The 13309-nt window shown below is 40.9% G+C and overlaps 1 protein-coding gene across 1 annotated transcript; it reads left to right on the forward strand.

The window, feature by feature from the left end:
* Positions 1 to 10143: 10143 nt before the first annotated feature.
* On the forward strand, positions 10144 to 13065 carry LOC103718332 (cytochrome P450 78A4-like). Its single transcript, XM_089930037.1, has 2 exons — positions 10144 to 11620; positions 12203 to 13065. Exons 1-2 carry the CDS (start codon positions 10670 to 10672, stop codon positions 12803 to 12805), a joined length of 1554 nt encoding a protein of 517 aa, XP_089786163.1. The 5' UTR covers positions 10144 to 10669; the 3' UTR covers positions 12806 to 13065.
* The last annotated feature ends 244 nt before the right edge of the window (positions 13066 to 13309 follow it).

Consider the following 13309-nt stretch of genomic DNA (forward strand, 5'->3'; position numbering starts at 1 on the left):
AGCACCAAGACTGTGACATACATATAGAACCTTAGCTGGACAAAGGCTGTGGATGTATCATCAATTGACTTGTTGGGAAATTGATAGTGAGAATAAGAATTTTGGTTCAGAGAGAATACTAAAGTTCTGCATGCACAATTTGCAGGGTTTTGAGAGAATAACTAAAGTAACCTGAATTTGAGAGCATTCTTGTAGGTTTGCGCTTTGACTATGGGACCCGATCATATGCATGCTTGTCTGATTATATACTTCTATCAAAATTGGCATGCCATACTTTAAAAGATTGCATGGCGAGGAATAAATTTTAGCTACTTCAGTTCAAATAAAAAAAACAATCTGTAATTTAGTATTGATGGGAAATGTGTAGCAGTCTAGTCTCCCTCGAAGCCTTCTGTGCATGTGAATCATGATGAGTACATGATTGCCCAATTATAGTGGAATTGAGCAGCGGAACTTGTGCAATTGATCACAAAAGTAGAGATCAATAACTAAGTTGCTTGTTGTTTGAGCAATTGAAATCTTTGATTCACAAAAGAGAAATTGTGGTCCACCCCCTGTATTGACTGCCATTTTATGTTTTCTCCCGGTCGACCAAATGCTTATTCCTAGTCCTTGAAAGTGATGACCATTTTATGCGTAATCCTTGGCCTGTGTTCGTATGGTCTAACTAGGTATAACTATGTACTTAAACAGGCATTACTGTTGACTGTGTGCAAAAAACAAGTCTAACTGTGCACAAGGGACTAGACATAAGTAATGACTTAAAGAATAATGGCAATCAAATAAAAGACTAGGTGTTAAGTTCCCCATTATGAAAGGGCGGGTAAGTCTCTTTGGTCTGTATCACATTTCTGATGTATTAATGTTCATGTCCCATGGTTCCATTTTCCCCTTTATAGTAAGATTTTATAGATTCTGAATTGACAGCAAGTTCAATTTGATGTATTAAAACACTTTAAAATGGTTGTCTTCACAAAATAGTAAAGATGATAAATAATAGTAACTAGAATATCGTGTAAGATATATCATCATTTAGAAATGCAGTTATGAAAGGAATGAAAAATGTAAATGTGTTGGAATGCTAGAATTTTAAAGTAAAATCAGATGAACCCAACAAGGAAGAAAGGAAAATACCTTTAGAGAAGAAAAGACATTGGAAGACATGTTATTCAAATTGTTACTTCAACATCATCCAATTGTTGTAGACAAAATATGTGAGGTCATAACCTAAAACATGATGGGTTGGCTCTTGCTCGAAGTGTAGACTTAGAAAAAGTCTCTTCTTTATACATGCTCCAATATGCTAATTAATTTGCACTAAAGCTCTAATATATTAGGGTTTTGTGATGGACTTTCTCCTCCTTTCTTACCTTCTCCTAATCAGGATGGAACCAAAGGAATTTGTATTAGCTGATAAACTCATTCTAGCACATTAACACTCTTTGTGCATGTTCTTCTCATCATGTATGAGGAAAATAGTTCCTTAAGGATGTGCCACACCTTCTTGGGTGCTACAAGTGTGAACATTTTGACATGTTGGCCATTTTCTGAAGTTTATCAGGTATGCAGGGAACAACTTTTTTTATTTTTATTGTGATAACCTTAAATTTATGTGGTGGTGCATTATGCAAAAGGAATGGATAATCTGCTAAATGGAATCTGACTCACTGTTATATCTTTCATCAAGATGCTTTAAAATATGGTGAGGAAAAAGGATTATTCTTGCAAGAGAGAAGAATTTTCAGATAAAATATTTAAGTATAACTTGTCATACCCATGCTGGTCAGAAAATAAGAAAGTAAGGTGCCATGCCATGCTGTGTTAATTACATGTCAGAGCCTGTTTCAGAAAAAACATGGGTCCATGCTAGTTGCTACCGACAGGCACAGACCAATGCATGCTAGTGTGTTATAGACCCCCTGAAACATGCCCTTATATGGTCAATATGGCCATGCCAACACCTAATTCCTTGCTCTAAACTCCTAAATTTCGGGCTTCTAGTATTGGTACCATGGCTGTACATAGTGTGTGTCAATTTTATAAGAAAATATATTATGTACTGATTTTGACTACAAAGAGAGAGAGAAATAAAGGGTGTTGGTGGACATAGAGAAATAAAGGGGGTTGGTGGAATTTGAAGCCACTAAATATTATCTTTCTCCTTTTCCGAAAGGTATTCCAAAGATGGAGAATATTTGGAAGGTAGATTCTAAGTGAGAAACATGGACTAAAACTTCTACAGGACTACTGGTTTAATCATCCAAGCATTTGAGAGACCTTATTTGAAACTGCTGGAAGGTGGCAGTCATACATTCCTTCATATGAAGTTGAAAATTTGTGGGCCCAGAGTATTTAGGTTTGTTTTTGTCATAAGCATTCGTAAACGCCCTAAATGGTGCTAATCGCACTCACAATAAGTATTCTTTTGGTAAAGCACAATGAATGGTCAATTTAGTTTTTCTAGTCAACCAACTATTTGAAGAAATGAATTGTTGTTGATTGGGGAAAGCTAAATTCACGTGAACTCTATGGGCGCCAGTAATTGATCTATAGTAAAAAGAGGAGATGGCAAACTATCACTACTTCCGTGTTATTGTGTTATGGATGATATATAATTCCTATAAAATGATTGGTAGCATTGGATTGTTCTGTGCTACCTTATGGAGGTGTTACCATGAGATAGTGACTAAATTGGAGGTTTTATAGATAAAGAGAAAACATGATCAGTTGTGCAGTGGTGTGGAGTATGTTAAACAACCATTTGGAAATTCTAGAAGATACATCTAGGATAAATGAATTAATCACTGAGATAAACTAACAGACTGTCAATTTGCCAAGATGTTGTTTTAAGAATTCAGAATAATATTACAGTATTTGATGTGGTGATTAGAAGAACCTGTCCAATCTATAATTTGCTTATATTAGTGCTGAGCCATGATGAATACCTCTGCTGAAATTTGTCAAGCTGAAAGCTCAGTCCTGTCTAAGAAGGTGCCTCTTTTACTCACATCAGACTTCAAAAGACTACCTCTTTTACTCACACATCAGACTTCAAAAGACTATCTGTGAAAATGTTATCTATTTGTATGTACAGATGGGATGTATGGCTGGATGGATGGGTGGATGGATGGATGTATGGATAGATGGAGACCCTATCAAGGATTGAATCTTCACCTTGTCCAGAAAGACTTGAAAAGAGAGGGGTAAGGGCTAGGTAAACATGATGGAAAGATGTTTTTACTGGCATTAGATGTTGCCCTTCATACAGATAAATGGTGGAAAAAGATCCATAAATCCTGCATAATATATGGAATAAGGTTTGTTGATTTTGCTTATATTTTCCATAAAAACGAGCCAAAAAAAAACGTTGAGCTTGACTGGGCTTAGGCTATTCAACATAGCCTAGTGCTGATATTGTTTTTTTTTTTTTTTTTGCTGAAAAGTGCTGATATTGTTTCAAGAAGCACTAATAGAATTGGTTTGGTGTCTGGCCATCTGGTAAAGCAAAGATGTGAAAGAATGAAACTAATGTTACTTCTAGTTTTGCTTATGTTAAAATGTTCTCACCAAGTAATATAAGCGTTGTATTCTCAGTGCATCTTAGCATTGAGAGGAACAAACGACAAACTCCATTAAACATGTGGGAGACAGAGCTGTTTTTTATCATCATGGTTAGAATTTCTAGTTCTGTTTGGTCTTATTACTGAGACTACGCGTTAAATTCTAGGACATATGGATATCCCTTGATGCTTTTAAAATTCAAGTCTGCAGTGAATCATAGTTTTGTGCCTGTTAATTACAGGGATCCCTTGTCACATGTGAAATGGCTGTTACAAGTAGAATTAGTGTTCTGAGAGTTGGCAAGTTAGCAGTAGTTCCTTGATATGCTTTATTGTCAAAATTGTATTATTTTATCATAATATTAACTGCAACTTTAACTTCCTAGTAGAAAGTGTCTTGCTACCGACACTCAGTTTGTGGCTTAAATTTATATGTTATGGATGAGATAAACATCTTTATCTTTGGACACCTGTACAATATGGATCATTCTGTGCTGATGCAATAAAATTACCATCTTTAACATGATTGTGCCTTTTGCCTCGTTTAATGACCTATTTCAGGCTCATTAGTGTGCTCCGTGTTCAAGTCGTGCTTTGATGATGCATTGTGGTCAAAATCTGTTTCATTATATTTGGGTTCCATGCCCACCAACATGTTTGTGCTGATATTTTTGCATGTATGTTTCTGGTTCTTGTAACAAGCAGATGGATACAGTTGCAAAGTATTTTACAGTATATTAGGTATCCTCATCCAACTTGTATCAGGTTGGCTCAGATAATGTTTTCATTTTAAAGATTCGAATCATCTAGATCTTTGGGTTATCTAATGGGAGCCACTGTTATCCTGTTTTGGTCCTGTTTCTGGTCCCACATCCTTTTGCCTTGAACAAATGGTTCGTCCATTTTCCCTCCATCTTGTCATTGCTTAGATCATAATCTACCACTACAGATAGCTACCATACTAAAAGAGCAGAGATATGCAGCCCATTGAGAGGAAAGTGGTGGCCATTGCATCTAGGCTGCATTTATATGGTCCTGACTTTGGTGGAGGTGCTTCTTTCCCTTTTCAATATAACATGTGCACCCTTCATCAATCAAGGACTCGTCGAAATCATTAGTGACTAGAGGTCCCCATGGTTAGATCCTTCCTGAAAAAGTAAAGTAGGCCTCATCTCCATGCAGTGCTAGTATCATTGGATATTTTTATCCTTGCTTATCTGTTCTCAGATAATTTCTCTCTTCTGATTCTATGCTTAAGGGATTCAACTGTGGACTTGAAGGCATTTATAAGAGATTGGTAAGTTAAACTAACTGATGAAAGTACTGCTTTAAAATATTAAGGAAGCTTTTCTTCCTCCCTGCTGATCTGTTTTAGGATTTTTTATTGCAGTGATACTTGATCTTGCCAATTAGAGGAGGCATCGAGCATTTATTATTGCCCCACTATCATCAGCTGCTTTCTTTAATTAGAATGAGGTGGTGGACAAATAGTAACCACGTCGGGCGACACCGTGCTATTGGTGGAAATGAATCTCACCAGATCTATGAGTAATATCACATGTTGTGCAGGTATACTACTTTAAAGACTTTGGTTAAACACATCAGCACCCACCCAAAACTTTCATGTTCTTGATAATTGTGGCAAAAGGTTCTCTTTGATAATTTAATCTGCTGCAAAGACAACATGCTTTATCTGTTTAAGGAGAAACACCTCCAATGAGTCCCACTTAACAGCAGCACGATGATGATCGGTTAAAGGCCCTTTTTTTTTCTTGCTACGATTTGTGATCCATGTCGTGCATTCATTTATATGCTTTGCATTAGCTTTAATGATATTTTTTTTTGCGGCATGAAAGGAAGATGTGTGAAGACAAGTGTCCTGGCGGTGAACTTTTTGGAAAAAATTGTGCAGATAGAAAACGAAACTCCACCTCCCCATTCTCCCTTTCTTCATATGAGCAATAATGAGGTACTGCTAATATGGTCTACAAAGCGTATCATGTCAGGAATCCTTCATATAGGCTTTGTGTCAGCTTTCAATTCATCCTCTTATGGTTTTCAAGGTATGCTTCGCCACTCTACCGCTTGTTTGCTTCCTGCTGGTTTAACGATTCATGATGGTCTTGTTTATTGCTAAGGTTCTTTATCGCCACCTAAAACAAGGACATAATATATGGGGCTGTTGTGGTCCCCTTATTTATGATGGTGATAGTATTTATATTTAGAACTGGCTGGGCAAATTTGATTTGCGCAATTCCCAACATCCTTTTCTTCAATCAAATTCTTGAAGAAACAAAGTGACCCAATCTTTTAATTACCTAGGTCCGAGTACTCGGGGATACACTATCCAGGGCTCGGATCAGGAACCTCCACTTGTTAGGTGGAGTGTGATCACTGAGGCAACACACTGTTCACATCAATTATTTATTATAATTCTGTTCGGTCGAAAGATAGATTAGGTGGAAGAATCATGTCCATATCTCTTTGTTTTGCTTTAAATTATAGGCTCCAGGTTTGGAGGAGACAAAGGAGTACAGGGGGCTAAAGGGGATTGGTAAGAAAAAGCACTCTGGAAGCATGGACAGTGAAAGAGAACATCAGAATTCTGGAGGAAGCAACTGGTCATGCTTTGTCTCCATGCATTCTATTTTCTGGAGCAATCTAGCACTCTGGTGCCTGGCCTTTTTTACTACAGAAGACATAAGGTTTTGGTTAAGTGGCTGTTGGTCTGTGGCTTCAGGACACTAGAATGGAAGCTTTTGCACATGATCCAAAAGCCAACTACTAGATGGAGACCAATCTATGTGTTACAATCCATCTTAAAGCAAACTCCTTTGTCCTGAAGCCTTAGAAGCTAATGGTGTAAATGATGCTGTAAATGGGTCCAATTTTGCTTGAACCATGGCTGAGTAACTCACCCACTTTGTGGACTCACTAGTCTAGTTTAGGCACCAAACTGGGTTGGGTTTGGGTCTGCATGACCCACTATTACCCCTGTGTGTTGTGACTCCTTGGATTTGAGAGCAATTTTGTTACCCATCCATAGAATTTTATTTTATTCTTTAATAAGGTTCAGTAACTAATATCTCTGTGGCATTTAGAAATTGGAGAATATCTTTGGTTATGCTTATGGGACCCCTGGATATTTTTGTACAGGAATAAGTGTTTTCAGAACTTATGTAGTCGCCATCTAGGGAGGAAATAAGTGGGAGGAGAGAGGTCTATTACTTTGTGACTGGCACTTGGCACTTTACTCAAGTTAGGATGGGGAATAAGGGCCATTATATGCACCTAACAATGGTTAATTTCTATGACACTTGGAGACTGTTTGCAATGGCCGACCAGACAAATCTGCTGAGAAATTTAGGAGTAATCCAAGGATCAACTGGTTGTCGGATATTTGTCTGTGATGGCTGTTCTCTGGATCGATCCGGTCGCATCGGCTGGATGGTCTGGATTTCGGATTCCAAATCTCTTTTCAAAAAGCTTTCGCATTTTTCCTCTTTGTAATTGTGGGATGCACCAAGCTCTAATCCACCAAGCTAGATACATCTTCATCTTCTATGCTTTCAATGTGTGTTCATTTAGGAACTTAGCGGTTCCCGGCAAATTCAAATATTTGGTATGTTGGTTTAAAAGCTTATTGAGGTTGATCTAGATTGTCACCAACCCAAATAGAATCAACTTAATACATAATATACAATGCATTTCAAAATGTACCATTACATTTACACCAAAAAAAAGGGGTACAGTTATGTGTAAATGATATCTAATGAGCACTGTGAATGTAGTTATAAAATTGCATATCATATTCTGTGTGCATTCTGTGCATGGATTTAAATTCTTTTAGGCTGTCCTTTGTTGCTATCACAAAAAAAAATCAAATGGCATTAGAAATTCATTTCTAGGCAAGGCTAGAATAATATTTTTTTTATATTTTTTCTTCTATTTACATTTCAATTCTTTCATTTTCACAACAACTGGCTGCAACTATATGTCATAGCCGCAATACTGATCATATTGTTGATCATGATCTATAGTATCTAATTCATTTAAAATTTTAAAAATGATGCAAATCATGTCATTAGACTATAAGTAGTTTGATTGCCCTAATATTTTTAGTGTATATATACATATATATACTAATATGTATGAAATATAAAATTGATTATATTAATTTTATTTTAGGTGACATATCATATATGTGTGTGTATATATTGATACCATAGAAAATAATTAGGCCTATATGTATAAGTGTTGCGTCACATGAAGATTAAAATTTTATTTGAAGATCCAGGATCATGGAGTGGAGTTGACTGCTAATTAATTAATGGATGCATATGTTCTTTAATCCAAGGTGTTGGATGAAGATACGTTTAATTAGGGTTGGAGCCCGTGCCGCGTCACGGATAGGTGAGTATAAGTGTCGTGTTGCCGCAGGAGGGCGGTGTACACCAGGGCTTACAGTTGTTGGGACGGAGTTGTGGGCTACCTGGAATGGTTTATCCTATGCCAGGCAGGTAATTGGCGTCGAGCGGGTGCATCTTGAGGGAGACTCTATGGTGGTGATCGACTGGATCCGGGGGGGCGGATAGGTATGGTGATGGTCACCCCCTTATTCGGAAGCCTCGCAGGATGGCTCAGCTGATGAGCGGATTTCAGGCAGACCGTGTGTTTAGGGAGGCGAACAGGGTCGCAGACTGGGTCGCCTCGTTCGTGGTCCGACATTCCGGAATTTTTTTGTGGACGTCTGCTTCATATGCTCCTTTTTCTTTTTTGTATTTTTTTTCCATAATTTGGCGAGTTGTACTTATGTTAGTTCTATATGGATGGGCAGCCGTTTTTGCAAAAAAAATAATAAGTGTCGCATCACTGCCACTATGGAGGGCGTCATCAGCCCGCGTCACTGATTTCTAATAAAAATAAAAGGGCACGTGGCCCTGGACGCATGGCGCGAGGGGATGCGTCGCGGGTCACGGGGTAGTTCTATATACACCCCCCTATTGCTCAGGACACCCCCCAAAAACCAAAAAAAAAAAATACCCAAACTAACCTTTAGTGTAATTACCATATTGCCCTTGAAATTTTCTCATACACCCCCTCCTCCTCCTCCGTTTCGTTTTGAAAAGAAAAAAAAAAAACACCCCTCAAACCCCCCTTAAACCCCTCCTCCCCCGTTCCCCCTTCTCCCTCTCGTCGCCGGCATTCTCCCGATCTCCGACCACCTCGCCGGCTTCTCCCGGAACCACCTCGCCGGCTTCTCCCGAAATTTTTTTTTTCACGGTTCGTGCTCCGTTCGGCACTGAATCGCCGAACAAAAGGCTTCTGTTCGGCTGAACAGTGCCGAACAGAAGCCTTCTATTCGGCAACCCTCAACCGAACAGATCTGTTCGGCTGCACAGTGCCGAACAGAAGGCTTCTGTCCGGCACTGTTCAGCCGAACAGAAGCCTTTTGTTCGGCGATCCAGTGCCGAACGGAGCACGAACCGTGAAAAAAAAAATTTCGGAAGAAGCCGGCGAGGTGGTTCCGGGAGAAGCCGGCGAGGTGGTCGGAGATCGGGAGAATGCCGGCGACGAGAGGGAGAAGGGGGAACGGGGGGGTTTTGGGCGTTGGCGAGGTGTTTTGGAGGGGAAGAGCGGGGTGGGGGGGTTTGGGGGGTGTAGAGAGCAATTTAGGTGAGGGGGTGGGGAGGGTGGGGGGTAATTTAGGAATTTTTAATTTTTTTGGGGTGTCCTTAGCAAATGGGGGGGGGGGGGGGGGGGGTGTAGAGAGTATTTAATTTTTTTTTAATTTTTGGGGGGTGTCCTGAGCAATAGGGGGGGTGTATATAGAACCACCCCGGGTCACGTCGGTCGCGACCGCCAGGTTTATGGTACTTTTACGATATAGCCCCTCTCTTTTGGGGAAATACTGAAAAATAGTCCGTTGATAAGGTTGAGGGGCTTAAGGACGAATACGAGGAGCTCGGTCCGCTTTCCTCAGCTTTGTGTTTTATTTCACCAACACCGAATCTAAACAAAGTTTACAAGAAAATACTTTCTACCGTAATGAGTTAGAGAACCATATTATTTACCATACCAATAGAATGAATTGATGTTGTTTCAGTTTGCTACTAACTGGAAATTTAGTTCCTACATTGGGCTAGCTTGCACTTTAAGATGTGTTTACTATAACATGTTTAAGAGTTGTAGCAAAATTTGCCCCCCCTAAAACCACAAAACCAACTCTCCAATCATCTTATATTCCAGAGTTTTGCAGAGTTGTAAATCTTTGGTGTTGTTTATAATTAAGAATGATTTGGTTGGGTATGATATCATCATAAATGGTCGACCATGAGAACTTTTGTTCATTTAGATACCCTTGTATTATGAGATTTTGCGAGGATCCTATTTCTTGCATGCATCTGGGAGGTAGCATTCATGGAAAGATTCGACAACTTTCTTTTTGGCCAAACACTAGAGAGGGCCTAATCAAAGGGTGAAGTGCCACATCATGTAGGGATGTGACTCTAGAGTCCGACAACCATTCTGCTAGCTTTTGTACGGTCTCTATTATTATAGCAAGAAATTTAGTTTGCATGATGAGGATTTATTAAGAATTATTTGATGGTGCTAGTTACAATCCGAATACTTGTTTTATAAGTACAATTATTACAAAAGATTTTGGTTCCAAAATACATGATTTTTTTTTTTGATAAAATTAGATATATCATACTATTTTTTGAGCAAATTTATCCATGTTAAATGTTCAAGAGCTTATATATTTTGTGGCCAATTATTTTGTGAGAACTTGGGGAGCTATTGTGTCCGTGGGTGTGATTGTCCTTCACGCGAGAAAAGGTCTTGGCCCACTTGAAATAAAAATATATTTTAAGATCATCTTTAGTTTCGGGAACCTACTACCAGATCACAGGAGAGAAAAAAAAATTAGAATACAAGCTCTTGGCTCTGGTTTTTGTCCAACCAAAACACTCTCCTCTCAGCTATAAATAGGAGGGCCATCGCCTGCCACCCTCCACATTTAGACATTAAAGAACTCCAAACCAATCCTGTCCTCCTTCCAACAGTAAGAAGAGCAGTAGTATCCGCTCTCTCTCTCTCTTCCTCCAATGAGAACCCAGTTGATGACCAGCCTCTTCTTACTCATCTTGTGCCTTGCAGCTCATAACCATGCCCCATGGCCCTTCCTCTTCCTCCTCTCCACTCTCTCTCTCACTCTACCGCTCTTCTTCGCCGCCTGGCTCGTCCCTGGTGGCTTTGCATGGCACAAGTACTCGGGGAATGCTCCGGTCGCCCCCGGCCCGATCGGGTGGCCGTTGCTCGGCAGCCTTCCTCTCCTGGGGCCGCTCGCGCACCGCAAGCTGGCGAGCCTATCGAAATCCCACCGTGCGAACCGCCTCATGGCGCTCAGCTTCGGTGCAACGCCGGTGGTCGTCAGCAGCCACCCCGACACCGCTCGGGAGATCTTGTGCGGCGCGGCATTCTCGGACCGGCCGACCAAGGTGTCGGCCCGGCTGCTCATGTTCGAGCGGGCCATCGGGTTTGCTCCCTCCGGTGAGTACTGGCGGCACCTCCGTCGCATCGCCGCCGGCAGCATGTTCTCCCCCCGGAGGATCGCAGCCTCAGAGACCCTGAGGAGTGCAGTGGCTGATGGCATGATAGATAGAGTGCGCAGAGAGATGGAAGAGACGGGGATGGTGGTGTTGAGGGGAGTGTTGCAGAAGGGCTCCTTGGAGAGCATGGTGGGGAGCGTATTTGGAAGGAGGTCGCTTGGGGAAGTGGAGGGCAAGGAGTTGGCTGACATGGTTAAGGAAGGGTATGAGTTGATTGGGAGCTTTAACTTGGGAGATTATTTTTCCTTGGGTGGCCTCTTGGACTTGTATGGGGTGGGAAGGAGGTGCAAGCATCTGGCTTTGAGGGTTAAGGCTCTTATGAGTAAACTTATAGAGGAGAGAAGAACCCATGGTGAATTCTCCAAGCAAGATGACTTCCTAAGCTTGCTGCTTGCTTTGCCAAAGGAAGAGAGTCTTAGTGATTCAGATATAATCGCAGTGCTTTGGGTGAGTCCTCTCTTTCTCTCTCTCTCTCACTCACTCTCTCACACACACACACAAGCACATACCTCTTTGATTTGTTCTCCCTGTAGTTCTTCTTTATGGAATATTTGTGTGCTGATTTTTTTTTCTAGCGAGTACCATGATACTTCTGCCTTTCGGCCGAGACAAAGACCTCAGACAATCTAGTTCGGAAGTAGCCAAAAATGCTCACGATAACCTTCTGACTCAGGAAGACAGAAAGCTCCCTCCACTTTGTTAGAAAAGGAATTTGATAAGTGATGTTTGAAGCTGACAGGGCAATTTTCTTCTACCTAATCCTATGTTAGTTAATTATTTAATCATTAGGATGCAAAAGGGTTGGATAATCCTTTGGTCTTGATCCTAAATGGTCGGATAGTAAATTAACCTAGATACTAATCATAAAACAGGTTCCAACTTGGACCTGATTTGGAATAGTGTTAAGACCTGGTCCCTTACAAACTTAATTGAATCTTGCCTCATTTAGTGTTTGAGCAATTCAGTGTTTGAACTTTGCCTGACTCATTATCTTCTCATTGATTGTTTGGATGTTATTGTGTTGAGTAGGAAATGATATTCCGGGGAACGGATGTTGTTGCCATCCTCTTGGAATGGATCATGGCAAGAATGGTTTTGCACCCGAACATCCAAGCCAAGGCCCGGGAGGAGCTCGACACCTTCGTCGGCGATCGATCTGTGCAAGATTCAGACGTGCCGAAGCTCCGGTATCTTCGGGCCATTGTCAAGGAGGCCCTAAGGTTGCACCCACCTGGCCCACTTCTCTCATGGGCCAGGCTAGCCATCCAGGATGTCCATGTGGACAAGTTCTTGATTCCAGCAGGGACCACAGCCATGGTGAACATGTGGGCCATCACCCATGATGGCTCCATATGGAAAGATCCATGGGCCTTTCAGCCCGAAAGGTTTTTCGAAGAGGATGTGAGCATACTAGGTTCTGACCTGAGGCTCTCGCCATTCGGTTCCGGCCGGAGGGTCTGCCCTGGGAGGGTCTTGGGCTTGACCACGGTCCACTTGTGGCTAGCAAGACTTATACAACAGTGCAATTGGACTGCTAATCATCCTGTCCAACTGTCGGAGTGCTTGCGCCTTTCGCTCGAGATGAAGAAGCCATTGGTTTGTCAAGCTGTCCGACGAGATCGCTCAAGATGAAGAAGCCATTGGTTTGTCAAGTTGTCTGGCGAGATTGTGTAGTGAAGTAAAGCATGCTTGATTGCTTGTCGTAATGTATCGATAACACAGGAGGATGTGAATGTGAGAGTGAGGGTGGTGTATGTTGTTGTATTTATTGTCCAATGTGGTATTTGAACTAGTTTACTTATGAGTCTTCAACTTGAACAATGTTAGACTCCTATGGTAACCTTTCAAAGACATGGGAAATCAATAGCTAAGATGCACCATTCTCTTGTTTATATTTACTGCAGTGTAGCTCTCTCTCTTTTTACGAAATTAAGCACTTAACTACTAAGGCTACTAAGATGCGTAAATTAACTAGGGTAATCTTTCTAGGGATAAAAGATGATTTTGGTAAGAAAAACGCTCAAGTAACATGATAGCAGATGTACAATGTGAAAAAAGTCAGCATCCACATCTACTTAAGGTGTAAAGAAGTGCATGGCCATGGGTGGTAGGTTCTCCTATAAGGCTATAAGCAGA

This window comes from Phoenix dactylifera, chromosome 4 (genome assembly GCF_051530095.1).
Source record: "Phoenix dactylifera cultivar Ajwa chromosome 4, Ajwa_hap1_PhDact_Kaust_v1.1, whole genome shotgun sequence".
Taxonomy (NCBI): Eukaryota; Viridiplantae; Streptophyta; class Magnoliopsida; order Arecales; family Arecaceae; genus Phoenix; species Phoenix dactylifera.